Genomic DNA, 26,599 nt, shown 5'->3' on the forward strand with positions numbered 1-26,599 from the left:
CAGCATGGAAACAGACCCTCCTGTCCTAGTTGTCCATGCCGACCAGATATTCTAAATTAATCTAATCCTATTTGCCACCACTTGGCCCTATCCTTCTCAGCCCTTCCTATTTATATACCCATCCAGATGTTTTTTAAATGTTGTAATTGCACCAACCTCCACCACTTCCTCTGGCAACTCACTCCATACATGCACCATCCTTTGCATGAAAAAAAGGCTCCTTAGGCCCTTTTATGTCTTTCCCCTCTCATTCTAAACCTATATCCTCACATCTGGACTCCCCCACCCCAGGGAAAAGACCTTGTCTATTTATCCTATCCATGCCCCTCATTGTTTTATAAACCTCTGTAAATGTCACCCCTCAGCCTCCGACACTCCAGGGAAAACAGCCCCAGCCTATTCAGCCTCTCCCTATAGATCAAATCCTCCGACCCTGGCAACATCCTTGTAAATCTTTTCTGAACCCTTTCAAGTTTCACAACATCCTTCCTAAACGATAGAGACAAGAAATGCATGCAATATTCCAAACCAATGGCCTAACCAATGTCCTATACAGCCGAAACATGACCTCCCAACTCCTGTACTCAATACTCTGACCAATAAAAGAAAGCATACAAAACGCCTTCTTCACTATCCTATCTACCTGCGACTCCACTTTCAAGGAGCTATGAACCTGCACTCCAACATCTCTTTGTTCAGCAAAACTCTCCAGGAGGATATCATTAAGTGTATAAATCCTGCCCTGATTTGCTTTCCCAAAATGTAGCACCTCACATTTATTGAAATTAAAGTCCATCTGCCACTCTTTGGCTCACTGGCCCATCTGATCAAGATCCCATTGTACTCAAAGATAACCACTATCACTGTCCACTACATCACCAATTTTGGTGTTATCTGCAAACTTACTAACTATACCTTCTATTCTCATATCCAAATAATTTATATAAATGACGAAAAGCAGTGGACCCAGCATGGATCCTTGTAGTGCATGACTGGTCACAGGTCTAGAGTCTGAAAAGCAACTCTCCACCATCATCCTCTGTCCTCTATCTTTGAGCCAGTTCAGGACCCAAATGGCTAGTTCTCCCTGTATTCCATGTGATTTAACCTTGCTAAGTAGTTTATCATGAGGAACCTTGTTGAATGTTTTATCAAAGTCCATCTCAGATTATAAGGTCAAACTGCCACAAACAGGCACATCCTTACGTCAATTGGAGACTAAGTTTTTGTTTGCAAACAATTATTTATAAATCTATGATGTCTTCCCAAAGTTAGAAAGAACTGCAAGAAACAACAAACTTATTTCCTGGATAGTTCTAGCAAAATCAAGAGATTAAATACTAATACAAAAATTCAGGTGTAAGTTTGTTCAAGAATAATATAGCTGTAGAATACATTAGCAGGGGTGTCTACTGAAGCAGACTGCACAAATGTCTTCAAACTGAATTAAAAGCATTGTGGAGAGCTGGCCTATCAAAGTTACTGACAGATAAGGGAATCAAGGGTTATGGGGCAGACAAGAAAATGGACATGAGACTGCAAGATATGCTATAATGCTACTGAACAATGAAGCAGGTTTGACGTGCTAATTTGCTCACTCCTGTTCTTAAATCTCAAGTTCCCACCATGTTCAGTCCTGGGCACTGCACCTCAGAAATGCTACTGGCCTTGGAGGGAGTAGCACACAATCAACAGAGCAATACCAGGGCTGAAAGGAGGTGGGTTTCTCGACTCATCCAGTGTTCACTTGTCTGGTGGGCTCTAGGGATGTTATAACTGAGGTATTTAAAATGCTAAATAAAAAAAGCATAATCTTAAAATCAGAGCATATCTGTCACGACTGAAATCATGAAGCACTTTGCCACAGAAAAGGCAGTGTGCAAGTCTAAAACTTGGTCCCCAAAAAGCTCTGGATGCTCAATATTAATTGGAGCCTTCAAGACCAAGATTGACAGATTTTGCCAGATGAGGGCATCATGAAATATGGTGTTAAGGCTAACAAATGTATTTGAAGTATAATTCATTGCTGTTTAATCTCTGTGTGAACATTCTTCACTTTGCAAATCCAATTGTTAGCTTTGCATTATGTGAGCATTAGCATCATTGCTAATACCTGCTCAGGTATTGCTGCTATGCTTAAGATGGCCTTCCATCTCACCATACAACTACATACCATTTCATCTGATGTCCAATTTAACAGGCAAATAAGTCTGAGGGGTAAATGACCACCTCGACATTCTATGGTCTTATCCACAGCATTAGGTGATGGCCTTGTGGCGTTACCGCTGGACTGTTAATCCAGAGACCCAAATAACGTTCTGGGTACTTGAGTTCAAATCCTGCCATGGCAAATAGTGGAATGTGAATTCAATAAAGTAAGGAATTAAGAGCGTAATGACGACTGCGAATCCACTGTCAATTGTTAGAAAAAACCCACCTGGTTCACTAATGCCCTTTAGGGAAGGAAACTGCCATCCTTACCTGGTCTGGCCTACATGTAACTTGAGACCCACACCAATGTGGTTGACTCTTAACTGCCCCCTGGGCAATAAATGCCAATCTAGCCAGCGATGCCCTCATCCCATCAATGAATTTTTTAAAAACAACACTATTACAGCTAGCTTCGAGACTCCTGGGAGATCATTAAGCAAAGCTCCTGCTCCTGCTCACTATTGACTGATCTCGTGTTACAACATTTGTGGGTGCCTTCAATACCCGCTACAATTGGCAGCCAGTCAATTAGTTAGCATCCACACACTGGAGCAAACAGTATGGTTTCTGGGGAGGTCTTTTGGATATGGAAATATACTCCAACAAAAAAAGCAAGTTGGTTCAGAGGTAGAGGGAGACCATTCTTAATTGACATAGAAAAGATGATCTCAGATTGAGGAAAAAAATCATACACCCAACAACTTCAAGGGATCATACTTACATCAGGCACGTCCTTGAATTGTCCATCTGACTTCAACTCTGAGTCATCTCCCTTACACAAGTCAACCCTGAAATACAGTAAACAATTTATCACCCCCTGACAAGAAAACACCAGAGAGAAACTATGACCTCAATTCACATGTCTGCGTGGGTTTCCTCTAGGTGCTCCGGTTTCCTCCCACAGGCCAGAGTTGTACAGGTGAGGGTGGATTGGCCATGCTAAACTGCCCAGAGTGTCCAGGGATGTACAGGCTAGGTGGACTGCAGAGATATAACTGTATCAAAATCTCCAAATTCTGTGCTCATGCAGCCTGCACCTCAATGTTTCGGACAATCTGCGCTTGTATTTTCAAAATAAATGGATGTTTTGGACATATGATTCTCCTCTTTTGGGCGAGGTAAGGAAGAGTCCAATATTTTCTGCTTTCATTCCTTTTTCCCCACTTTTGTTCATTATCCCTTTAAACCATCACTCAACAGAAACCTAATTACTGGAAGAGAAAAAAATTGACGAGTACTGGAAAAGACAGGGGAATGGCTGTTGATATGTTGCTTATGTACAAAGCTGGCACAGAGAAAGAATACAAGGTAACTCATGTTTTTCTGTGCTGTAACCATTCCATAACTTCATGAAGTAACCTGATAAGACATGCTGAGATAGTTACAGCCTTTAGGATAACAGGAAGGATAGTGAAATGGCAAGGTGCGGGGTAGACACAGTTCAATGCGATGAAGTGTGAGGTGATGCAGTTTAGAAGGATTAATATGGAAAGATGATTAGATTACTTTACAGTGTAGAAACAGGCCCTTCGGCCCAACAAGTCCACACCAACCCGCCGAAGCACAAACCACCCATACCCCTACATTTACCCCTTACCTAACACTACGGACAATTTAGCATGGCCAATTCACCTGACCTGCACATCTTTGGACTGTGGGAGGAAACCGGAGCACCCGGAGGAAACCCACACAGACACGGGGAGAACGTCCACACAGTCAGTCGCCTGAGGCGGGAATTGAACCCGGGTCTCTGGCGCTGTGAGGCAGCAGTGCTAACCACTGTGCCACCATGCCGCCCACTGATATATCATACATGGCAAGATTTTGAACAATGCAAATGAGCTCATATACACAAATCCGTAAAGGTGGCAGATGCAAGTTGGTCTGGTGGTTAACAGAAGAAATAGTTACCTGGGTTTATAAGTTCCATTTATACTTTTGAATTTAGAAGAATGAGGGGTTATTATATTAAACATACAAGATTCTGAGGGGGCTGAAAATGTGTTACTGGAAAAGCGCAGCAGGTCAGGTAGCATCCAAGGAGCAGGAGAATCGATGTTTCGGGCATGAGCCCTTCTTCAGGAATCATTGCCCGAAACGTCTATTCTCCTGCTCCTTGGATGCTGCCTGACCTGCTGCGCTTTTCCAGAAACCCATTTTCAGCTCTGATCTCCAGCATCTACAGTCCTCACTTTCTCCTAGAAGATTCTGAGGGGGCCTGATAGGGTAGATGTTGAGAAAATGTTTCGACTAGTAGGGGAATTTCAAATTGCGGAAACTGTTACAAAATAAGGGGATATTCATTTGGAAATGTGATTGAAAAGAATCTCTTCGCTGAGGGTAGTGAATGTCTGGAATCCTCTATTCCAGGGAGTTGTGGAGGCTAGATACTGAAAGCATTTGAAGAGGAGGGAGATAGACTTTTGAAATTGCAGGGAGTTGAGAGCAAAGCTGAAGAGTTGACGCCTGGGCAGATCAGTCTTGATGACATAGATTGGTGGGGCCGGATGGCTTAGTCCTGTTCCTATTTCTTATGTACTTATCAACAAAGACATTGATTACAAAAGCAAGTGTATGGGACATGTTTACTAGGATTTTACCCTAGATGAGGGACTTCAGTCATGAGAAACGATCAGAAATGATTGGTACGTTTATTCACCTTGGAACAGAGAAGGTTGAGGATAGCTAACAGAGGTTTTCAAGTTAAAAAGAAGTTTTGAATGAGAAAGGGATTTCTTCTGGTGAATGAAGTCAATTACCAGACGTCACAGACTCAAAAGAACCAGAAAGCTGAGAATAAATGTTTCCACTCTGTGGCCAGGACTGTAGGACCCTGGGAAGCACCAAGGATCAGAGGGAGCTTGGTGTGCACATACTCTGGCCCCGTAAGGTATCTGGGCAGGTAGACAAAGTGGTTAAGGTGACATATAGGATATGTCTTTACTTGCTGAGACACAGAGTTTAAGAGCAAGAAGTTTATACTGGAACTGTATAAATCACTGGTTAGGCCAGAGCTACAGCATTGTGTGCAGAGGAGATTTACCAGAATGTTGCCAGGGGCTGGAGAGTCAGTTATGACAAGGGACTGGGCAGACTGGGGTTGTTTTCACTGGAGCTAAACATGAGGGGAACATGGTTGAAGTGTAAACATTACAAGGGGCAACAGATAGGATAGACAGGAAAAAACTTCCCTTTGGTAGAGGGACCAATGACTCAGGGGCATAGATTTAAGGTAAGGAGCAGGAAAGTTAGAGAGGATGTGAGGATTAATTCTTTCACCCAGAGGATGGTGGGAATCTGGAACTCACTGCCTGTAAGGATGGGAGTGGCAGAAACGCTCAGCACAATTAAGCAGCATTTAGAATTTTATTAGTGATGGCAAGGCAGCTAAGGCAACAGGCTCGAGAATGGATAAGTCGAAGGATGTTTTTACTGTGCTGAAGACCTTTTAACACGAGCTGAATAGGTAATGGAATCCGATTCCATAAATAATTCAAAAAAATACTTGTACAAATACTCAAGGATGAAAAACAGAATATAACAAGAAAGTGGAGATGTCTGCTCTTTCAAAAAGCCATGACAATTATGTTGGGCCAAGGGTCGTCTCCTTGCTGTAAATTTCATATAAACAGCACTTGTGCCACCACTCTCCGGCACTGAGAAAGGGAAAATACCACTTACTGTTACCTGAGGCAATTTACCCGGAAGTTGCCAGGAATGGAGGGGGTGTGTCATGAAAACAGGCTGGGCTTATTTTCACTAGAGCATAGGAGGTTGAGAGATTACCTTATAGAGGTTATAAATCATGAGGAGCATGGGTGAATAGTTAAGTGTCAGGGTTGACAGGGTTGTTAAGAAGGCATACAGTGCTTTAGCTTTTATTGATAGAGGGATCAAGTTCCGGAACCATGACGTTATGCTACAGCTGTACAAAACTCTGGTGTGGCCGCACTTGGGAGTATTGTGTACAGTTCTGGTCACCACATTATAAGAAGGATGTGAAAGCTTTGGAAAGGGTGCAGAGGTGATTTACTAGGATGTTGCCTGGTATGGAGAGAAGGTCTTATGAAGAAAGGCTGAGGGACTTGAGGCTGTTTTCGTTGGAGAGAAGAAGGTTGAGAGGTGACTAAATAGAGACATATAAGATAATCAGAGGGTTAGATAGAGTGGACTGGGAGAGCCTTTTTCCAAGTATGGTGATGGCAAGCACGAGGGGACATAGCTTTAAACTGAGGGGTGATAGATATAGGACAGATGTCAGAGGTAGTTTCTTTACTCAGACAGTAGTAAGAGTATGGAATGCTTTGCCTGCAACGGTAGTAGATTCGCCAACTTTAAGTACATTTAAGTTGTCATTGGACAAGCATGTGGACGTACATGGACATGTAGGTTCAATGGGCTTCAGATTGGTATGACTGGTCGGCACAACATCGAGGGCCAAAGGGCCTGTACTGCGCTGTAATGTTCTATGTCGCATTCGTCGGGTGAGGGACTTCAAAACTAGAGGGCATATCTTTAAGGTGAGAGGAGGAAGTTTTTTTTAAAACACAGAGTGTGGTTGGTGTGTGGAATGAACTGCCAGAGGAAGTGGTGGATGCAGGTACAGTGACAACATTTAAAACACATTTGAGTAAGTACATGAATAGTTGAAACTTTATTGCTGGAACAGCACAGCAGGTCAGGCAGCATCCAGGGAACAGGAGATTCGACATTTCGGGCATAAGCCCTTCTTCAGGAATGAGGAAGGGCCCGTGCCCGAAACGTCGAATCTCCTGTTCCCTGGATGCTGCCTGACCTGCTGTGCTGTTCCAGCAATAAAGTTTCAACTTTGATCTCCAGCATCTGCAGACCTCACTTTCTCCTCTAAGTACATGAATAGGAAAGGTTTGGAGGGATTTGGGTCAAACTCAGGTAAGCAGGACTGGTTCAGTTTGGGAATACGGTTGGTATGCACTAGTTGGACTGAGGATGACTATGATCGAAATGAAAGCTCAATGCTTGAATGAGGGAGTTAGGGTGCCTTCCACCGAACATCTTTCCCCAATCTGTCCCGCCACAGCTGCCATTGTTTTACCCTTCAGTTATGTCTGATGACAGGTCGGCACCTCCTTGCTCAGCTGCTAATGAGGTTTCATCAGGCATGCCAACCCTTTCGAGGAAGCAGAGTGCTGGGTCAGCTCTCATAGCGTTGTAGCGCTCATAACCTGAAAAGAATCAAAAACAGCTGGGTCACAGCAAGCTGTCATGACTATGAACTTTTACAGAAATGTCATTAGGTCATGACAAGTTGGTGCAGTGTTCAAATGACTCAGTAATCATAAATAATGTTTTAAATATTATATCACAGAGTGCAGAGGCCCTAAAACACAATACCAATAAGCTCTAGGTGATAGAAATCTGACAACGGTCATCATGCTGAAACTTTACTTTTCTTGCTCCAGACACTGCCTGACCTGATATATGTCTGTAATTCATACATTGTTCTGGTGAGCAGTCTTGAAGAAAGAACACCAGCTGAATCCTTCCCACTTTCTCATCAAGACAAAACACAGAACAAGACCTGGGATTGACTCCTTAGTCTTTTCTGGGCTGTGCAGTACACTAGAAATGGACAGTACATTTAGCAGCTGAGGCCTGGGGAGTTCCACTACTTCTAGGTATGGCCTAATCCATTAAACATACATAAGGACCTTTTGTACTCAGTTTCGGCTAAGAAACTGTAGTCACAGCAATGACATGACTTTACTAGGAATTGGTTCAACAATGACAATCCAAACAAATTTCATTATGAATACAGTTCTAGCTCACTGTTAAAGAATTTCTTTAAGTCATTGCTACTATGTCAGTGGTTTCCAAACTAATACACAAATTGAACCCATGTAAATACTGATGCACATTGGGGTACCCCAACATCAAACTGCTATGGCCCCACATAGATCCTGACATATGCCTGGTTGTTAAAGCTATTAATGCCACTAGGGCATCACGGTGGCTTAGTGGTTAGCACTTTTGCCTCTCAGTGCCAAGGACCCGGGTTCAATTCCAGCCTCTGGCAACTCTGTTTGGAATGTGCATATTCTCCCCATTTCTGCCAGGTATTCCAGTTTCCTCTCTCAGTTCAAAGATGTGCAGCTTAGGGGGATTGGCCATGCTAAATTGCCCATAGTGTTCAGGGATATGCAGGCTAGGTAGCTTATCCATGGAAATGCAAGATGGGGGATGGGTCTTGGTGGGATGCTTTCCAGAGGGTCAGTGTCGACCCACTGGGCCAAATGGCTTGTTTCCACATTGTAGGGATTCTATTCTTTTCTAATCTGTTTATCGAAGCAGGGGTCTGCAACTGATCATTTGCATTTCATATTTCCATACAAACTCTAATTGCTCATTCCCCTTCCTGACCAATTTCCCATAGTTTTTAAAAAGCTCAATGTGATCAGGAAGAGTCAGTCTGGTTTGGTGAAAGGGAAATGGTGTTTAACCAATTGACTGGAATGTTTTGAAGAGGTAGCATGCTTTGCGTATAAAGGGAAGCCCCTGATGCACTGTATTTGGATTTCCAGAAAGCATTTGACATGGTTCCACAGAAAAGCTTATTGCAAAAAACTAAGAGCTCTCGAGTGTAAGGGGTAACACATTAGCACTGATAGAAGATTGGCTGACAGAAAACACTATGCATAAATGGCTCTTCTACAGATAGGCAGCATGTGACAAGTAGGGTCCCACAGAGATGTGTCTGAGCCGTCAACGTTTTACAATTTATATCAATGATTTACAAGAAGATATTGAAGGCATGGTGGCTAAATTTACTGATGACAAAGATAGGTTTAAAAAAAACAATTCTGTGAAAAAAATCATAAGGAGATTGCACATCAAAGCAGATGGTTGAGTGAGTGGGTAAAACTCTGGCAGATGGAGTATAACGTGTGAAAATGTGAAGTTGCTCACTTTGGTAGGAAAAATAAAAATGTACCGTATTATTTAAAAGGGGAATGACTACAGAATTCCAGTGTGCACAGGGGTCTAGATGTCAAAGTGCAGGATTTACAAAAGATTAGCTTACATGTGTATTAAGTGATTTAAGAAGGGTAATAGAATGCTACCCTTTATTTATGAGGGAAACATAAAAGGATAAAATTAATTAAATAAAAAGGAATACTGGACTCAAAATTTAATTCTGTTTCTCTCTCCACCAATGCTGCCAGGCCTGCTGAGTTTCTCCAGCAATTTTGGTTTTCATTTATAAAAGTAAAGATGTCATGTTTCAGTTGTATATGGCATGGGTGTGAACATCCAGGGGATAGTATGCAGTTTACATCTCCTTATTTAAGAACTTAAACATGTTGAAGGCAGTTCAGATGAGATTTACTCGATATGAGGAAAGATCAGACAGGCCAAGCTTGTTTCATATAACAGTACAGGCCCTTCAGCCCATTATGTTGTGCTGAACACTTATCTTAATTTAAGATCAACCCAACCTACACACTCCTCAATTTGCTACAGTCCATGTGCTTGTCCAGCAGCTGCTTACATGTCCTAATGTCTCTGACTCTACTACCACTGCTGGCAGTGCATTCCATATACCCATCACTCTCTGCATAAAGAACCTACCTCTGACATCTCCCCAAACCTTCTTCCAATCACTTTAAAATTATGACCCCTCATGACAGTCATTTCTGCCCTGGGGGAAAGTCTCTGGCTATCGACTCAATCTATGCCTCTCTTTACCTTGTACACCTCTATCAAGTCACCTCGGTTCCTCCTTCTCTCCAGTGTGAAAAGACCTAGCTCACTCAACCTCTCTTCATAAAACAAGCCCTCCATTCCAGACAGTATCCTGGTAAATCTCCTCTGCACCCACCTGAAAGCATCTACATCTTTCCTATAACAAGGTGACCAGAACTGGACACAATGTTCCAAGTGTGGGCTAACCAGGGTTTTATAGAGCTGCAGCAAAACCTTGCAGCTCTTAAACTCGCTCCCCCTGTTAATGACAGCCAAAACACCATATGCGTTCTTAACAACCCTATCAACTTGGGTGGCAACTTTGAGGCATTTATGCACATGGATCCCAAGATCCCTCTATTCCTCCACACTGTCAAGAATCCTGTCTTTAACCCTGTATTCAGCATACAAATTCGACCTTCCAAAATGAATCACTTAGCATTTATCCAGGTTGAACTCCATCTGCCACTTCTCAGCCCAGCTCTACAACCTGTCAATGTCTTGTTGTAGCCTGCAACAGCCCCTGACACTATCTACAACACCACTGACCTCTGTATTATCAGCAAACATGCTAACCCACACTTCCACTTCTTCATCCAAGTCATTTATAAAAACCACACAGAGCAGAGGCGCAAGTACAGATCTCTACAGGACACCACTGGTCACTGACCTCCAGGTGGAATACTTTCCATCCACTACCACTTGCTGTGTTCTTTTGGCCAGCCAATTCTGTATCCAGACAGCCATATTTCTCAGTCTCCCATACCTCCTAACTTTCTGAATGAGCCAACTGTGGGGAACCTTAGCAAATGCCTTACTGAAATCCATAAACACCGCATCCACTGTTCGACCTTCATCAACTTGTCTCATCAGGTCCTCAAATAATTCAATAAAGCTTGTGAGGCATGACCTGCCCCTCACAAAGCCACGCTGACTATCTTTAATCAAACTATGTTTTTCTAAATAGTCATCAATCCTATCTCAGAATCTTTTTCAGAACCTTGCTTACCACAGACATAAGACCGACTGGTCTGTAATTCCCAGGGATTTCTCTATTCCATTTCTTGAACAGAGGAATAACATTCACCCCTCTCCAATCATCCGGTACTACTCCTGTGGAGAGTGAGGATACAAAGATCATCGCCAGAGGTGCAGCAATCTCATTCCCGGAGTAACCTTGGATATATCTGGTCCGGTCCTGGGGACATATCTATCTTGATGCTTTCCAAAATTTCCAACATATCCACTTCCTTAATATCAATCTGTTCAAGCCGATGAACCTGGTCCACGGTATCCTCACTATCAACAAGGTCCCTCACTCTAGTGAATACTGAAGCAAAACACTCATTTAGGGCCTCCCCTACCTCTTCAGACTCCAGACACAAGTTCCCTCCACAATCCCTGATCGGCCCTATGCTATCTGATTATTCTCTTATCCCTCACGTACGCGTAGAATGCTCTTGGGTTTTCCCTAATCATTCCCACCAAGGCTTTTCCGTGTCCCCTCCTAGCTGTCCTCAGTCCATTTTTGAGTTCTTTCCTAACTACCCTGTAATCCTCTAAAGCTGTGCCAAACTCTTGTTTCCTCAACCTTAAGAAAGCTTCCTTCTTCCATTTGACAAGAAACTCCTCTGTTCGTCATCCAAAGCTCCTTCACCTTACCATTCTTTGCCTGTCTCAGTGGGACAAAGCTATCCAATACTCGCAACAAGTGCTCCTTAAACAGCCTCCACATTTCTATTGAGTCTTTCCCATAAAACAATTGTTCCCAATTTATACTCCACAGCTCCTGTCCAATAACAGTATAATTTCACCTCCCCCAATTAAATACCTTCCCATACTGTCTGCTCCTATCCCTCTCTATGACTATGGTAAAGGTGAGGCAGTTGTGGTCACTGTCACTGAAATGCACTCCCACCGAGAGACCGGACACCTGGCCTGGTTTTTTTTGCCAAATCCAATGTGACCTCCCCCGTCGGCCTATCTACATATTGAGTCAAGATTCCTTTCTGGATACAGCTGACAAAATCGGCTCCATCCAGCCCAAGTGCACGGAGGTTCCAATCAATATTGGGCAAGTTGATGTCATCCATAACAACAATTGTTACATTTGCACCTTTCAAAGATATGCTGTCCAATCTGTTCTTCCATCTTTGAGGCGGCACGGTGGCACAGTGGTTAGCACTGCTGCCTCACAGCGCCAGAGACCCGGGTTCAATTCCCGCCTCAGGCGACTGACTGTGTGGAGTTTGCACGTTCTCCCCGTGTCTGCGTGGGTTTCCTCCGGGTGCTCCGGTTTTCTCCCACAGTCCAAAGATGTGCAGGTCAGGTGAATTGGCCGTACTAAATTGCCCGTACTGTTAGGTAAGGGGTAAATGTAGGGGTATGGGTGGGTTTCGCTTCGGCGGGTCGGTGTGGACTTGTTGGGCCGAACAGCCTGTTTCCACACTGTAATGTAATCTAATCTAATCTAAAATCTAATCTAATGTAATCTAAAAATCTAATCTAATCTCTCTGCTGCTATTGGGGGGTCTATCAAAAACACCCAATAAAGTGACTGTTCCTTTCCTGTTACTGACTTCCACCCATACTGACTCAGTAGATAAACCCTCCTCAACAACCCCCTTTTCTGCAGCTGTGATGCCCTCTCTAATTAACAATGCTACTCTCCTTCCTCTTTTACCCCCCTCCATGTTCTTTTTAAAATATCTAAACCCTGGAACATCCAGTAACCATTCCTGCCCCTGTGAAATCTGTGGCCTACTTAAGTTCAGCAGAATGAGAGTGATTTCACTGAAGTTTGTAAGATCATGAATGGTCTTGACAAGTTGGACATGGAAAGGAAGTTTCCTATCGTGGGTCAGTCCAGAACTGGGCTGGCACTGTTTTAAGACTGATGTCAGGGAATTATTTTTCACCGATGGTGAGAGATTTTAGAACATTCTGCCTCAAAGATGGGGAAGGCAGGGCCATGGAATATTTTTAGGTTACATAGACTCTTGTTAGGAAGGGGAATCAAAGTTTATCGGGGTAGGTGGGCATGTGTAATTTGAAACACAAACAAATCAGCAATAGTCTTACTGAACGATGGACCAGGCTCGAAGGGCTGAATGGTATACTATTCCATCATATGTTCATAAAACTGCTTTGCAAATAGATAATTCAATAAGCATCAGCTATAACCTCTCGAGCATGTTCATTCTTAAAGACATCTTCATTTACAACACCGTCTCTTCTAAACTCAGGCATACTCCTGGGAACTCCCTGAATATATGGACATGGCCCTGGGGACACCATATTGATAATGAATCTTTCCTAAAAACATTAAATTTGGAGATACTGTTAGGAACCACATGGACAAACAACATATTCCTGAAGAACAACTCTCGATGCGGACACATTCCTGGGGACCATAAACACAGTCTTACCATGCTTATAAACTCCAATGAGCAGGGACTTATCAGAGTCTCCACCCCACCAGTCGACTGGCATATCATTGTAGTCCACATCAGGAATCCAGACATCCAGCTTACTGCACACCAGGGGTAGATGAAGACACCATGGGTGGGTGTAGGGGAATGGGGTGGTTTAAGAAAGAGGGGGATGAGCGAGAGGGAGGGGATGGGCAGAGAGGGTGAAATGCCAGCAGGACAGAACAGAGAGAGGCGGTGACAGAGAAGGAGGAAGTTTCAGAGACACGGAGGGAGAGAATCAGAAAAGGAGCAAGAGAGACAAACACAGTTAGATCACAGTTGATTTGTATCTCAAACCCATTTTTACCCTTCTGTTCTCTATATCCTTTAATACACTCATCCAACAAAACCTATTAACTCCAGTGAACTGACACTCTCCCACCTACCCCTGGCTTCAATAGTGCTCTTGTGGAGACAGTTCCAGGTTTCCATCAGCAGCTGTGTGAAGAAGTGCTTCTTGAAGGATTCAGCCCTCGTATTCTGTCTCCCAGAGGAACAATACTTCACTATCTACCTGATGAAATTTTAATCCTTTTAATTACTTCAATTAGATCACCTTTCAATCTTTTAATCTTAAGGAAATATAAGCCACATTTATGAAACTCTCCTCCCATAATATAATTTTTTAGTCCCAATATCAATCTTTACTGCTGCATTTGCAACACTCATACAAGGACTCATATAGGTTTTAGTCTGCTCTTAAAAGACTATACATGTTTGTGTGTAGGTCGAATTTTGAAGACCTTTTTAAAGCTGAAATTACACGAGGTATTGTTTTCAAGGGGAGGAAATTCATGCTTGGCATGAGTCAAAAAATGGACAAGAGCCAGACATCTATATAAAATGATAAACCAAAGGAAAAACCAATTATGGCCATTATTGAATATTTTTCTACAAAATAACTGCCGAGAGTGTGATGCTGGAAAAGCACAGCAGGTCAGGCAACCTCTGAGGAGCAGGGGAATCAATGTTTTGGGCATAAGCCCTTCACCAGGAAGGGCCTGAAACGTCTCTTCTCCTGCTCCTCAGATGCTGCCTGACCTGCTGTGCTTTTCCATTACCACACTCTCGACTCTAATATCCAGCATCTGCAGACTTCACTTTTGCCTACAAAATAAGGATTCTGGGTAATCCAAGATGGACAACGGGAAAACTTCTGGTTGTAGCAGGCTGCTCCTTTTTTGGGGTATTTTAGGTGCTGGAGATGATTTCCTCGAATTTCAGGAGCAGCAATTATTGTTTTATATGCTGTTGCATTGTTTTGGAACTTTAGAGAAAAAGAAAAGTCAAAACAACAGCACTTTTAAAAGGGAGAGGGACAGACAAAGACAGCACATTGTGAGGTCAGTGCAGGAAAGAGAGAGAGAGAGAGAGAGAAATCCACACTGCTAATTTACACAGCAGAGAACCTGTGCAGTTACTGCCTTTGCTGTTTGAATTCATGTATCTCTGGACATGGAAGAACTAACAAAAAGGGTTGATGAGGGTAGAGCGGTAGATGTGACCTATATGGACATCAGTAAGGCATTCAACAAGGCTCCCCATGGGAGACTGGTTAGATCTCATGGAATACAGGGAGAACTAGCCATTTGGATACAGAACTGGCTCAAAGGTAGAAGACAGAGGGTGGTGGTGGAGGGTTGTTTTTCAGACTGGAGGCCTGTGACCAGTGGAGTGCCACAAGAATTGGTGCTGGGTCCACTACTTTTCATCATTTATATAAATGGTTTGGATGTGAGCATAAGAGGTATAGATAGTAAATATGCAGATGACACCAAAATTGGAGGTGTAGTGGACAGCGAAGAGGGTTACCTCAGATTACAATGGGACCTTGATCAGATGGGCCAATAGGCTGAGAAGTGGCAGATGGACTTTAATTCAGATAAATGTGAGGTACTGCATTTTGGCAAAGGAAATCTTAGCAGAACTTACACACTTAATGGTAAGGGAATGTTTCTGAACAAAGAGACCTTGGAGGGCAGGTTCATTGCTCCTTGAAAGTAGAGTTGCAAGTAGGTAGTACAGTGAAGGTGGCGTTTGGTATGCTTTCCTTTATTGGTCAGAGTATTGAGTACAGGAGTTGGGAGGTCATATTGCGGCTGTACAGGACATTGGTTAGGCCACTGTTGTAATATTGCATGCAATTCTGGTCTCCTTCCTATCGGAAAGATGTTGTGAAACTTGAAAGGGTTCAGAAAAGAGTTACAAGGATGTTGTCAAGGTTGAAGAATTTGAGCTATAAGGAGAGGTTGAACAGGCTGGGGCTGTTTTCCCTGGAGCATCGGAGGCTGAGGGGTGACCTGATAGAGATTTATAAAATGAGGGGCATGGATAGGATAAATAAACAAAATCTTTTCCGTGGGGTGGGGGAGTCCAGAACTAGAGGGCATAGGTTTAGAGTGAGAGGGGAAAGATATAAAAGGGACCGAAGGGGCAACCTTTTCACACAGAGGGTGGTACGTGTATGGAATGAGCTGCCAGAGGAAGTGGTGGAGGCTGGTACAATTGCATCATTTAAGAGGCATTTGGATGGGTACATGAATTGGAAACTTTGAGGAGAAAGTGAGGTCTGCAGATGCTGGAGATCAGAGATGGAAATGTGTTGCTGGAAAAGCGCAGCAGGTCAGGCAGCATCGAGGGAACAGGAGAATCGACGTTTCGGGCATTAGCCCTTCTTCAGGAATGAGGAAAATTGGTCCAGCAGGCTAAGATAAAAGATAGGGAGGAGGGACTTGGGGGAGGGGCGTCGGAAATGTGATAGGTGGAAAGAGGTCAAGGTGAGGGTGATAGGTCAGACTGGCGTGGGGGCGGAGAGGTCGGGAAGAAGATTGCAGGTTAGGAAGGCGGTGCTGAATTTGATGGATTTGACTGAGACAGGCTGGGGGGAGGGGAAATGAGGAAACTGGTGAAATCCGAGTTCATCCCTTGTGGTTGGAGGGTTCCTAGCCGGAAGATGAGGCGTTCTTCCTCCAACCGTCGTTTCGCTGTGGTCTGACGATGGAGGAGTCCAAAGACCTGCATATCCTTGGTGGAGTGGGAGGGGGAATTGAAATGTTGAGCTACAGGGTGGTTGGGTTGGTTGGTCCGGGTGTCCCAGAGGTGTTCTCTGAAACGCTCCGCAAGTAGGCGGCCCGTCTCCCCAATGTAGAGGAGGCCACATCGGGTGCAAAGGATGCAATAGATGATATGTGTGGAGGTACAGGTGAATCTGTGGCGGATATGGAAGTTTCCTTTGGGGCCTTGGGAGGTGAGGGGGGAGGTGTGGGCGCAAGTCTTGCACCACCTGCGGTTGCAGGGGAAGGTGCCGGGAGTGGAGGTTGGGTTGGTGGGGTGTGTGGATCTGACGAGGGAGTCACGGAGGGAGTGGTCTTTACGGAATGCTGATAGGGGAGGGGAGGGAAATATATCCTTGGTGGTGGGGTCCGTTTGTAGGTGGCGGAAATGGCGGCGGATGATGCGCTGTACATGGAGGTTAGTGGGGTGGTAGGTGAGGACCAGTCGGGTTCTGTCCTGGTGGTGGTTGGAGGGGCGGGGTTCAAGGGCGGAGGATCGGGAAGTGGAAGAGATGCGGTGGAGGGCATCGTCGACCACGTCGGGGGGGAAAAACGCACATCCCAGATGGCCTCCTTCTTCAAGGACCGCAATTTCCCCCCCGACGTGGTCGACGATGCCCTCCACCGCATTGTGGGAATACACAATAACCGGGTATATACCGAGAGGGGTAGATGAAGTGAGAGATCAAGGTTGGCAAGTGTACATGTCCATAAAGACAACAGTATAGGTAGATAAGGTTGTAAAGAGGGCATGTAGAATGCTCTCCTTCATTGGCAAAGGGACAGAATACAAAAGTATGGATATATTGATGAAACTGTATAAGAGTCTGGTGAGGCTCCAACAGGAAGGACATAACTGCTCTGGATTTTCTAGAATGTTGCCAGGACTGGACAACTGTTGCTATGAAGAGAGATTGGCAAGGTTGAGGTTGTTTTCCTTGGAACAGGGAAGGCTGATTGAGGTATATAAAATTGTGAGGGGTAGAGATAGAGTTGACAGGAAGAATCTGTTTCTCTTGGCAGAAAGTTCAAAAACCAAGGTCACAGATTAGAGGGATTAGAGGGTACATGAGGAAAGTCTTTTCTCCCAGCAGAGATTGGGGGGGGGGTCTGGAATTTGCTGCCTGAGTTGATGGAGGAGGCAGGGACTTAACTCTTATAAGTAGTATCTGAATCTGTATCTTAAGTGCTATAAGCTGCCAGGCTACGGGCTGTGGGCAGGAAAATAGGATTAAGAAGGGCACCTGAGTGTCTTTGGGTTGGAATGGACAAGAGGAGTCAAATGGCCCCTTTCTGTGCTGTTTCATTTCTATGTTTCTATTGGAAATCACCTTAAACCTGTTTGCTACAGCCACTATCCCTCTTGCCACTGAAAACTATCTCTGCTTTACTTGCTCAATCATAATCCCTCATGATTAAATGCAGAAAAACATTCTGGTTTGCTGCACAAAGATATAAAGGGTGAAAAACAAACAGTGAAGCCTAACCCCACCTTTATCCAGTGCTCTCCTCGAACTGGGGACCAATTCTAAGCCTTCATATTTGGTTTCAATATGGTTCAGCATCAGACCTTACACTCATCCATAATGCCACAGTAGTTCTGTCAGATGACATACCTTGCATCAATACCATCCAAAGCTTTGTCAGCAGCTTCTCCTAGCACTTCCTGTTTAAGGTAATACAGCATTCGTACGCGCAGTAAGACCCTGGAAGTAACCGTACAGAATAAAACAAAATCAAGCTCGAGAAAAAGAAATGAAACATCATGCACTCGTTTACATGCTGCGTCTCACCTACAACAGTGCTGTACAAGGTTGGGGAGGGGAGTTACTGAGCAGGAGTGAGGTCTAGTATCACAGGAAGACAGAACAACCAAGAAACTACTCCGTTTTAACAATAAACACCACCTCCTTCTCTGTGTAATAAATGTTTTGTTGACTCAATTCATAGCTGTAAGCAAGGTTTTGAGTTGAACCTTCTTGGCTCAGACACTATGCACTCACTTGTTGCAATGTTGTTTAAGGTGTTTCTTATAGCCATCATCATGGAAGAGCACATCAGGGTTACAGCTGGCCACCCAATCAGCGTTCTTCAGCTCTGGTTGGGAAAGTGGTGTTTTTATCTTCTTGCCTTTCCGTCCCCTGGGTACAGGTGCTGATAATCCTGCAAAGAGTTAAGGCCTTACATTACTGAATGCATTGATTCCAAAATATCAATCATGTTTCAGCTCCAGGAGTTTCACCTTTACTGTTGTCCACCCTGAATTCAAACACAATATTATGACAAGGGATCTTCAACTAAGTCTGAACCCATTTTTGTCTTCTTAAATACTACATATTTCTAGCTTTTATTTAAAATTTCTAAAATGAATGGAAGGGTTTCTACAATGTAAGAGTGCTGGAAGCAAAGCCATCTATAGACTTCGAAAAAGAACTGGATAAATATTTGAAAAGAAAGAAGTTACAGGGTTGTAGAGAGTCAGAATAAATAGCTGCTTCAAAGAATCAGCAGAAGCATGGTGTGCTGTAAGATTCTACAGTTCTTACCAATGTCACCCATTTCTACCATCTGCTCAGCAATCCTGTTTTCAAATGCCTCCTTTGGCCTCAAGTGACCCAATATTTTTGATCTCCCCTCTTGATCTGCTGTATAATTCACAGTTCACATCATTCAGCCTATTTCGCTCACACTATAATGTAGCCAGGGCTGATTTTGATGACTCAATTTGTCAAATGGTCAAGAAGCATTAGTGTATGTGAAAAGTACAGAGGGGTATTTAAAAAATAAATTAAGAAAGTGAAGAGGGGGTACTGAGGAATAAACATCAGTAGGCAAAATAAAGAAAAATCCAAAGACATTTTTTAGGTACATTATGGGCAAGAGGATAAACAAGAAAAAAGTGGTGCCCATTAGGAATTAAACAGAAAACAATGGATGGAGTCAGAGGATTTAGGTAAGCTTTTAAATTGTATACATATTCATAGACAAAGATCATTTGCATCAGCTAATGCTAATATTTGCTCCAAATCAGAATTACCAATTAGAATCTCATGAGAATCATACCCTTGATTATTTAGAGCCCAAATGTACCACCTCGAATTGAGGTGAAAGATTCCATATCTGAGCACCTTTGTGTCTTGAGATATAAAACCTTCCCTTCAGTTTTTCTCCCCAACAGTCCTAGTACCAATCTGAGTTTCTGCTGATTGTGCCCGAGACAGGTTCAAGAGAACGGATATTGGAATGAGGTCTCAACTTAAGGCTCAGGACTAAATTAGCCAAAGGTTCTCGCATACCCGAGTGATTATGCAATGCTTGATTTTGTCCATCCTTTGTGGGAGTAATAAGATCCCAGATGAAGCTTTTAATTTTCTCATCGCCTTTGTAGTGCTTCAGGCAATAAACCAGGAGAGTTCGACAAATAATCTCCATGTCTTTCTCTGTCAAGTGCCATTTGAATCGTCCATGTGAAAGAATGTCCTTCCATCGTCCCCACCTGCAAAACAGGAAGATGAGTGTTCCACCACCACTTTCACAACAGCGTTGTTCAAGTAGCTGCGTACAACTTGCCAATAATTTGAAAAACAATTCTAGCAAGTAGAAACAGCTGTAATCTCCTGAAAAGCCATTTCCCTGATGGAACCTAAATTTTGAATCAAGGAATAGACATGGGTTTGGGTGTGCAGGCAGGGTCAGGACAGCCCCTTCTTATTTATTTTCTAGAATATCAATTATCCATTGAATTAAAAGAATATTTGTAATTAGACCTATAACTGTTTAATAATGAGACAGGTGGCATCTTTTGCTGTTCTATCACGAGAGACAGTGACAATGTACTACCATAGATCAAGTCGACAAACAGTGATTAAACAGTAATGAGACTATGAAGAGCTGAAGTTTATTTTGTAGTGATCAAAACAAGTGCTGTCAGTGATTGAAAGTTACTGGAACCAGTGTCAGCAGAGTTAACAAAGTCTATTGTAAGAGAGTTGTAATCATGTCATGAACTCTTGGCCTTTTATCCACTTCACTAATGTTTGTTAATAGTCCCACTGACAAATGGCTTCAAACCATGAGTCACAGGGACAAATGCAAGAACCAATAAGGTTTGAGAGTTTAATGTGCCATCAAACTGAAAGTGAACACAGAGCAACACCAGCTCACATCCTACTTCTGGTGGATATTTTTTAAAATCTGCTCATGCAATATGGGCACTGCTGGCTGGACCAGCATTTATTACCCATCCCTAGCTGCCTTTGAGAAGGTGGGGGTGAGCTGCCTTTCTGAACCACTGCAGTCCATATGCTGTAGGTTGACCCACAATGCTATGCGGAGGGAATTCCAGGATTTTGACCTAGCGACCTTGAAGGAACAGTAAAATATTTCCAAGTCGGGATGGTGAGTGGCTTGGAGGGGAATGGGTGTTCCCACGTATGTGCTGCCCTTGTCCTTCCAGATGGAAATGGTCATGGGCGAGAAGGTGCCGTCTAAGGATCTTTGGTGAATTTCTGAGTGCATCTTGAAGATAGTACATACTGCTGCTACTGAGTATCAGTGGTGGAGGGAGAAGATGCTTGTTGATGTGGTGCCAATCAAGCAGGTTGCTTTGTCCTGGATGGTGTTGACCTTCTTGAGTGTCGTTGGAGCTGCACCCATCTAGGCAAGTGGGGAGCATTTCATTACACTCCTGACTTGAGTCTTGTGGATAGTGGACAGATGTTAGTGAGCCAGGAGGCGAGATACTCAAAAGTATTTCTAGTCTCTGACCTGCTGTTATAGCCACCGTGTTTATGTGATGAGTCCAGTTGAGCTTCCGGGCAATGGTAACTCTCAGGATGTTAACAGTGGAGGATTCAGTGATGGCAACACCATTGACTGCCATGAGGCACTGATTAGATTGTCTCTTATTGGTGAAGGTCATTGCCTGGCATTTGTGTGGTGCAAATGTTACTTGCCACTTGTGAGCCCAAGATTGGGTATTCTCCAGATCCTCTTGTATTTGAACATGGATTGCTTCAGTATCTGAGGAGTCATGAATGTGCTGAACATTGTGCAATCATCGGTGACCATCCCCACTTCTGCCCTAATGATGAAGGGAAGATCATTGATGAAGCAGCTGAAGATGGTTGGGCCTAGGATTCTACCCTGAGGAACTTCTGTAGAGATGTCCTGGAGCTGAGATGACTGACCCCCAACAACCACAGCCATCTTCCTACATGCCAGGTATGACTCTAACCAATGGTGAGTTTACCCTACTCATTAACTCTAGCTTTGCTACAGCTCCTTGATGCCATCCTCTTGTTAAATGTGGCCTTGATGTCAAGGATTGTGACTCTCACCTCCCCTCTGGAATTCAGCTCTTTTGTTCATGCTTGAACCAAGGCTATAATGAGGACAGGATCTGAGGGGCCCTGGCAGGACACAAACTGGGTGTCACTGAGCAGGTTATTGCTGAGCAGGTGCTGCTTGATAGCACTGTTGATGACACCTTCCATCACTTCACTGATGATCAAGAATAGACTGATGGAGCAGTAATTGGCAGAGTTGGATTTGTCCAGCTTTTGTTTGCAGGACATACTTGGGCAATTTTTCCAGTTATTGGATAGATGCTCGTGTTGTAACTGTACTGGAACAGCTTGGCGAGGGGAGGGATAAGTTCTGGAGCACAATTGCTCAGGACTACTACCAGAATGTTGTCAGGGCCCATCACGTTTGTAGATGATAATGGTGGTGCCTGGGACATTGTCAATGATTTATGATTTCTGTTAAGAGTATCACGATGTCAGGCTGTTGCTTGGCTAGTCTGTGCTATAGCTCTTCCAACCTCAGCACTAGCTCCAGTTATTAAGGAGGAGAACTTTGCAGGGTCAACAGGGCTTGGACTTAGAATCCCTGCAGTGTGGAAACATGTCCTTCGGCCCAACAAATCCACACTGACTCTCCGAAGAGTATCCCACCCAAACCCATTCCCCATTTTCTACATTTAACCCTGACTAATGCATCTCACCTACACATCCCTAAACACTACGGGCAATTTAGCATAGCCAATTCACCTAACCTGCACATCTTTTGGATTGTGGGAGGAAACTGGAGCACCCGGAGGAAACCCACACAGACACAGGGAGAATGTGCAAACTCCACACAGACAGTCACCCAAGGTTGGAATCGAACCAGGGTCCCTGGCGCTAAGAGGCAACAGTGCTAACCACCGAGCCTCCATGCCGCTTTGGCTGTTTTTACCGTTGTCTTTTCCCAATGCCTGGTGACCTGTCAGCTTCCATTGCTTTGTTAAGACTTTGTAGGATTGCAACAACTGAGTGGTTTGCTAAGCCATTGGAGAGGGCAGTTGAGAGTCAACCATATTGCTGCACTTTTGGAGTCACTTGTACACCAAACCAGGTGAGGATGGTAATTTCCCCCCCTGAAGGCCATTAATGAATGATATTTTTTCAACAATCGACAATAGTTTCATGGTCCTCAGTAGATTCTTAAATCCAGATGTTTTTGTTCAAATTTGTAACTAAACGGTACCTACAAATCCCTCTCTATTCTGGCGTACCATTGTTGGCCTTACCCGTCTGACCACAGGAAGCAGCAGGATAAAGCCACTCACCAACCTGCCATTCCTTCACTGTGACTGGGGCAAAATCCTGAAATTCCTTAAGGGCAATGTGGGTCTAACTACAGCATATGGATTGCAGCGGTTCAAGAAGGCAGCTCATGACCACTTCTCCAGGGTAACTAGGAAAAGGTGATAAATACAGGCACAGCCTGCTACACACTTGGCCCATGAAACATTAAAAGATGTCAAAGACTGTTTCACGACATAAATTTGCTTCTCTCTTCCAATCTCTTCGACTCTCCCATCCATTTTTAGTTGATCCAGTGGATGTAAGTTTCCCCAGCTTACTATTTCTAATAGCAGATATCCTGTATCCTGGTGAATATTTATCACCCCAATCAATAAGATTAATACAATACATCTGATTATCATCACACTACTGCTCATCTGTGTAAATCGACTGCTGTGGGCCTTATATTACACTTCAAAATACTTCATTGGCTGTACATTTTGTGAAGTCAAGAAAGGAATTGAAAGTCCATTTCTCTTGCTCAAACTATTTCACTTTTTATCCAATTAACACCTAGTAGAATCCTGTGCGCACACTAACCCAAATATCAGCAGGTTCTTTTCCACTCGAAAGCATTCTGCTCTGAGATATCGGCGGGTCTTGTCATGAAGACGGCGAGATCTTGAAGGCTTATCTTCACTATCACTGTCAAGCTCAGAGAACTCCATCAACTCGTCATCCTCAAACGAATTATAGTGTTTAGTCTGTTTCCTGACACGTGGTGTGTCGATCACCAAACTGTCCTGTCAGATTGAGAGAGGTGTGCATCATTATTCCCTTTGGCAAAAGTGAGGACTGCAGATTAGAATCGAGACTATGGTGCTGGAAAAGCATAGGTCAGGCAGCATCCGAGGAGCAGGGAAATTGATGTAATTCTCCTGCTCCTCGAATGCTGCCTGACCTGCTGTGCTTTTCCAGCACCACACTCTCATCATTACTCCCTTTGACAAGTACTCAGTTTTCTTCTTCCCAGCAATATCTCCACCAGCCACCAATTCATTCAGAGTCAGCAAGATCACGTGCAAATTGGATGCTCTCTACCACACCATTGATTTTCAAACACTTTTCACTGAAGAAACTCTTTTCAAGTGGATTTATAATTGGTTTCTCAAACCCCACATCCAGATTGTAATTCTAATAATATTAAAGTGGTGCACGTAAAGATTACTTAGATAAAGCTTTTTTTAAAAGATAGTGATAGCTGCTGGTAAAAAGATGGTTGTGCCTGGTACCGACTGCAGAGTGCGTCTTGGTTGAGCACACGGGATAGGCAAACAGTGAGCTGCAAACAGAATATGCCTGTGTTTGCTGCATGTTTACCCATGGCCACACTGAGAAAGGCACAGGAGAAACCTAAGTCAGACCTTTTCTTTACTCAAACTCAAATCAATTTATTCCCCATTTAAGCCGAGAGGAATTGTGTCACCCAATGCAAATCCACCATCGCAGAATTCCTGTATTCTACACTGGCCAGTTACTAGGCTACAATCAGAACTAAAGAACATACAAACTTGACGTTTGCTACAACTCGCATAGAGATTTTTATCTGCACCCCTTCACTCTGTAAATGCACCAAACAAATCTGAACAAGCCCCTTAGTGCTGGATGTTGGCTGACTACTTAAATGGTCACTGTTCTAACACAACATACAGCAAGTATAATACAGAACACCCTGCAAAGACTCTTTGGATCCCCAGTTTGAGAATTACTTTGCTCGATTCTCAACTTTTAAACTTGACATTGTCATTAATACCACTTGTTCCTATTGACACACCACTCCAAATCCAATTTTTAGCATCCTCACAGATTTCACTTTACTTCATGTTCTGATGTTTTCCTCACTCATTTTTTCTCACCTACATTCCATAAATTTCATCTTAACCAAGGTGTCACCACTCTCATTCTGTTCCACAATAAGGTATGCTCAACTGCCACCCCCCTTCTGGCTGAGGTACGTAAGTTACATTGAAAATAAAGTCTTAATAGAAACATGAATAGCTCATTCTTTCCAATGAGCTATCACATTCCCACTTCCATCAACCTCTGACTCCTTTAGCGTCTAGACTGAGTCTGGCTCTTTCCTGAGGGGAAAAGGCACAGCATGGCTGAGGCCAGAGAAGAATCTGTCTCACATGATTTAATCACTGATCAAGACAGGGAGAACGATAAAGGAAAGTTGAATAACACTAACCAGAAGGATTAGTCCAGAACATCAGTATTCAGCTGGAGGCTGGCCTCAGCTGCTACTATTTCAATCACCTTACTTTTAAATTTTCTTTTGAGATGATGGCATGTCCAAGATAAGCAATGAAGCAACTTACATAAACACAAAGTGTTGGAGACACTCAGCAGGTCAGGCAGCATCTGAAATATACCGGACACGAAACAGTAACCCTTTCTCTCTTCAAGTTAACATTTCAAGTACAATATGATTATTGTTCGGAAACGACGACAGTTTCTCTGTCCTCAGATGCTGCCACACCGACTACTTCTCTAGCACTTTGCTTTTATTTCAGGTTCCAACACTTGCAGTACTTTTGCATTTAATGAAGCAACTTACTTTTCCATTCTTTGACTCAATATCCAGTTCTGCAATTTTGGCCCATTTTTGCCAGAAGTTGGGGTCATCTAAAGAGATGTCGGTTCTGTTCCCTGATGCCACAAAACTAGCCTGCAACAGAAACAAATCACAGTAGAGGTAATCAAAGTAACACTTCCTGGAGTAATCTTTACAGGCTACAGGAGCTGAACATAAGGTTATAGTAAAACTACACAAACTGGCCATGATCCTGAACCTGAGGAGGTCTGAATTAATTAGCACACGCTTGGATCATGGTATAGTGCCTAAAGGGCACTATAGTGTATTCAGAACTTGCAAATGCACAATTAGCACACTGAGTATGTTCTGATTCAACACTGAGGTATGGGTTGGGGAACCAATGCTAGCAATATTATGGATCTCAAAGTCATCCTAGATTAAATCATACTACACAGCAACAGGGACAAATGTTAGCCTGGCAAAATCTGTTGCATCATAAGGCCCCATTTTAAACTCTGACAAGGGGGACCCAAGGAGTCCAGTCTGAGGAACACCTCCATTGCTCTCTGTAAGTGGTACCTGAAATTAGATGACTGAGGCTCTGATCTGTTAACTAAATGGAGGAACCAAGCCAAGTTTTCGATCTTAAGTTTTTCTTTCCAATGTGCCCCTTGCCTCATGACAACAGTTTAAAATGACTTTCCCTAATTGGAGAATTATTGGTGAGGAACCTACAATTTAAAATAAATCACTAAGTGAGGCATTTAGGAGAAATATCTTTACACAGTGGTGCTGGGGCATGAAATGCAATGTCATAGGGAGTGGATAGAGAGAGGGAGGCAGTGGATTTGTTTGGGATTATTCTGGCAACGGGTTGCCACAGGTGTGATGGGACAAATTATCTCCTTGTGAGCAGTACTTCTCCACTTCTGCGGTAAGATTCAAATGTCTACAGTGTTTACCCAAGTA

At 43.5% G+C, this 26,599-nt stretch overlaps 1 protein-coding gene across 7 annotated transcripts in view; it reads right to left on the reverse strand.

The window, feature by feature from the left end:
• Positions 1 to 26,599, reverse strand: part of chd6 (chromodomain helicase DNA binding protein 6) — a 266,964-nt gene that overhangs the window by 54,766 nt on the left and 185,599 nt on the right. For all 7 annotated transcript variants that reach the window (XM_043710968.2, XM_043710967.2, XM_087994672.1 and 4 more), the window contains 8 exons: positions 25,652 to 25,762; positions 23,632 to 23,834; positions 19,756 to 19,955; positions 18,463 to 18,622; positions 18,076 to 18,165; positions 13,362 to 13,465; positions 7,286 to 7,415; positions 2,933 to 2,999 (listed from right to left, as the gene is read on the reverse strand). In XM_043710968.2, coding sequence (XP_043566903.2) covers positions 2,933 to 2,999; positions 7,286 to 7,415; positions 13,362 to 13,465; positions 18,076 to 18,165; positions 18,463 to 18,622; positions 19,756 to 19,955; positions 23,632 to 23,834; positions 25,652 to 25,762 — 1,065 coding nt within the window. The remainder of the gene's footprint in view (positions 1 to 2,932; positions 3,000 to 7,285; positions 7,416 to 13,361; positions 13,466 to 18,075; positions 18,166 to 18,462; positions 18,623 to 19,755; positions 19,956 to 23,631; positions 23,835 to 25,651; positions 25,763 to 26,599) is intronic.

This window comes from Chiloscyllium plagiosum, unplaced genomic scaffold, assembly GCF_037043375.1.
Source record: "Chiloscyllium plagiosum isolate Xiang-an unplaced genomic scaffold, Cpla_swu_hap1 HiC_scaffold_15, whole genome shotgun sequence".
In the NCBI taxonomy this organism is placed as follows: domain Eukaryota; kingdom Metazoa; phylum Chordata; class Chondrichthyes; order Orectolobiformes; family Hemiscylliidae; genus Chiloscyllium; species Chiloscyllium plagiosum.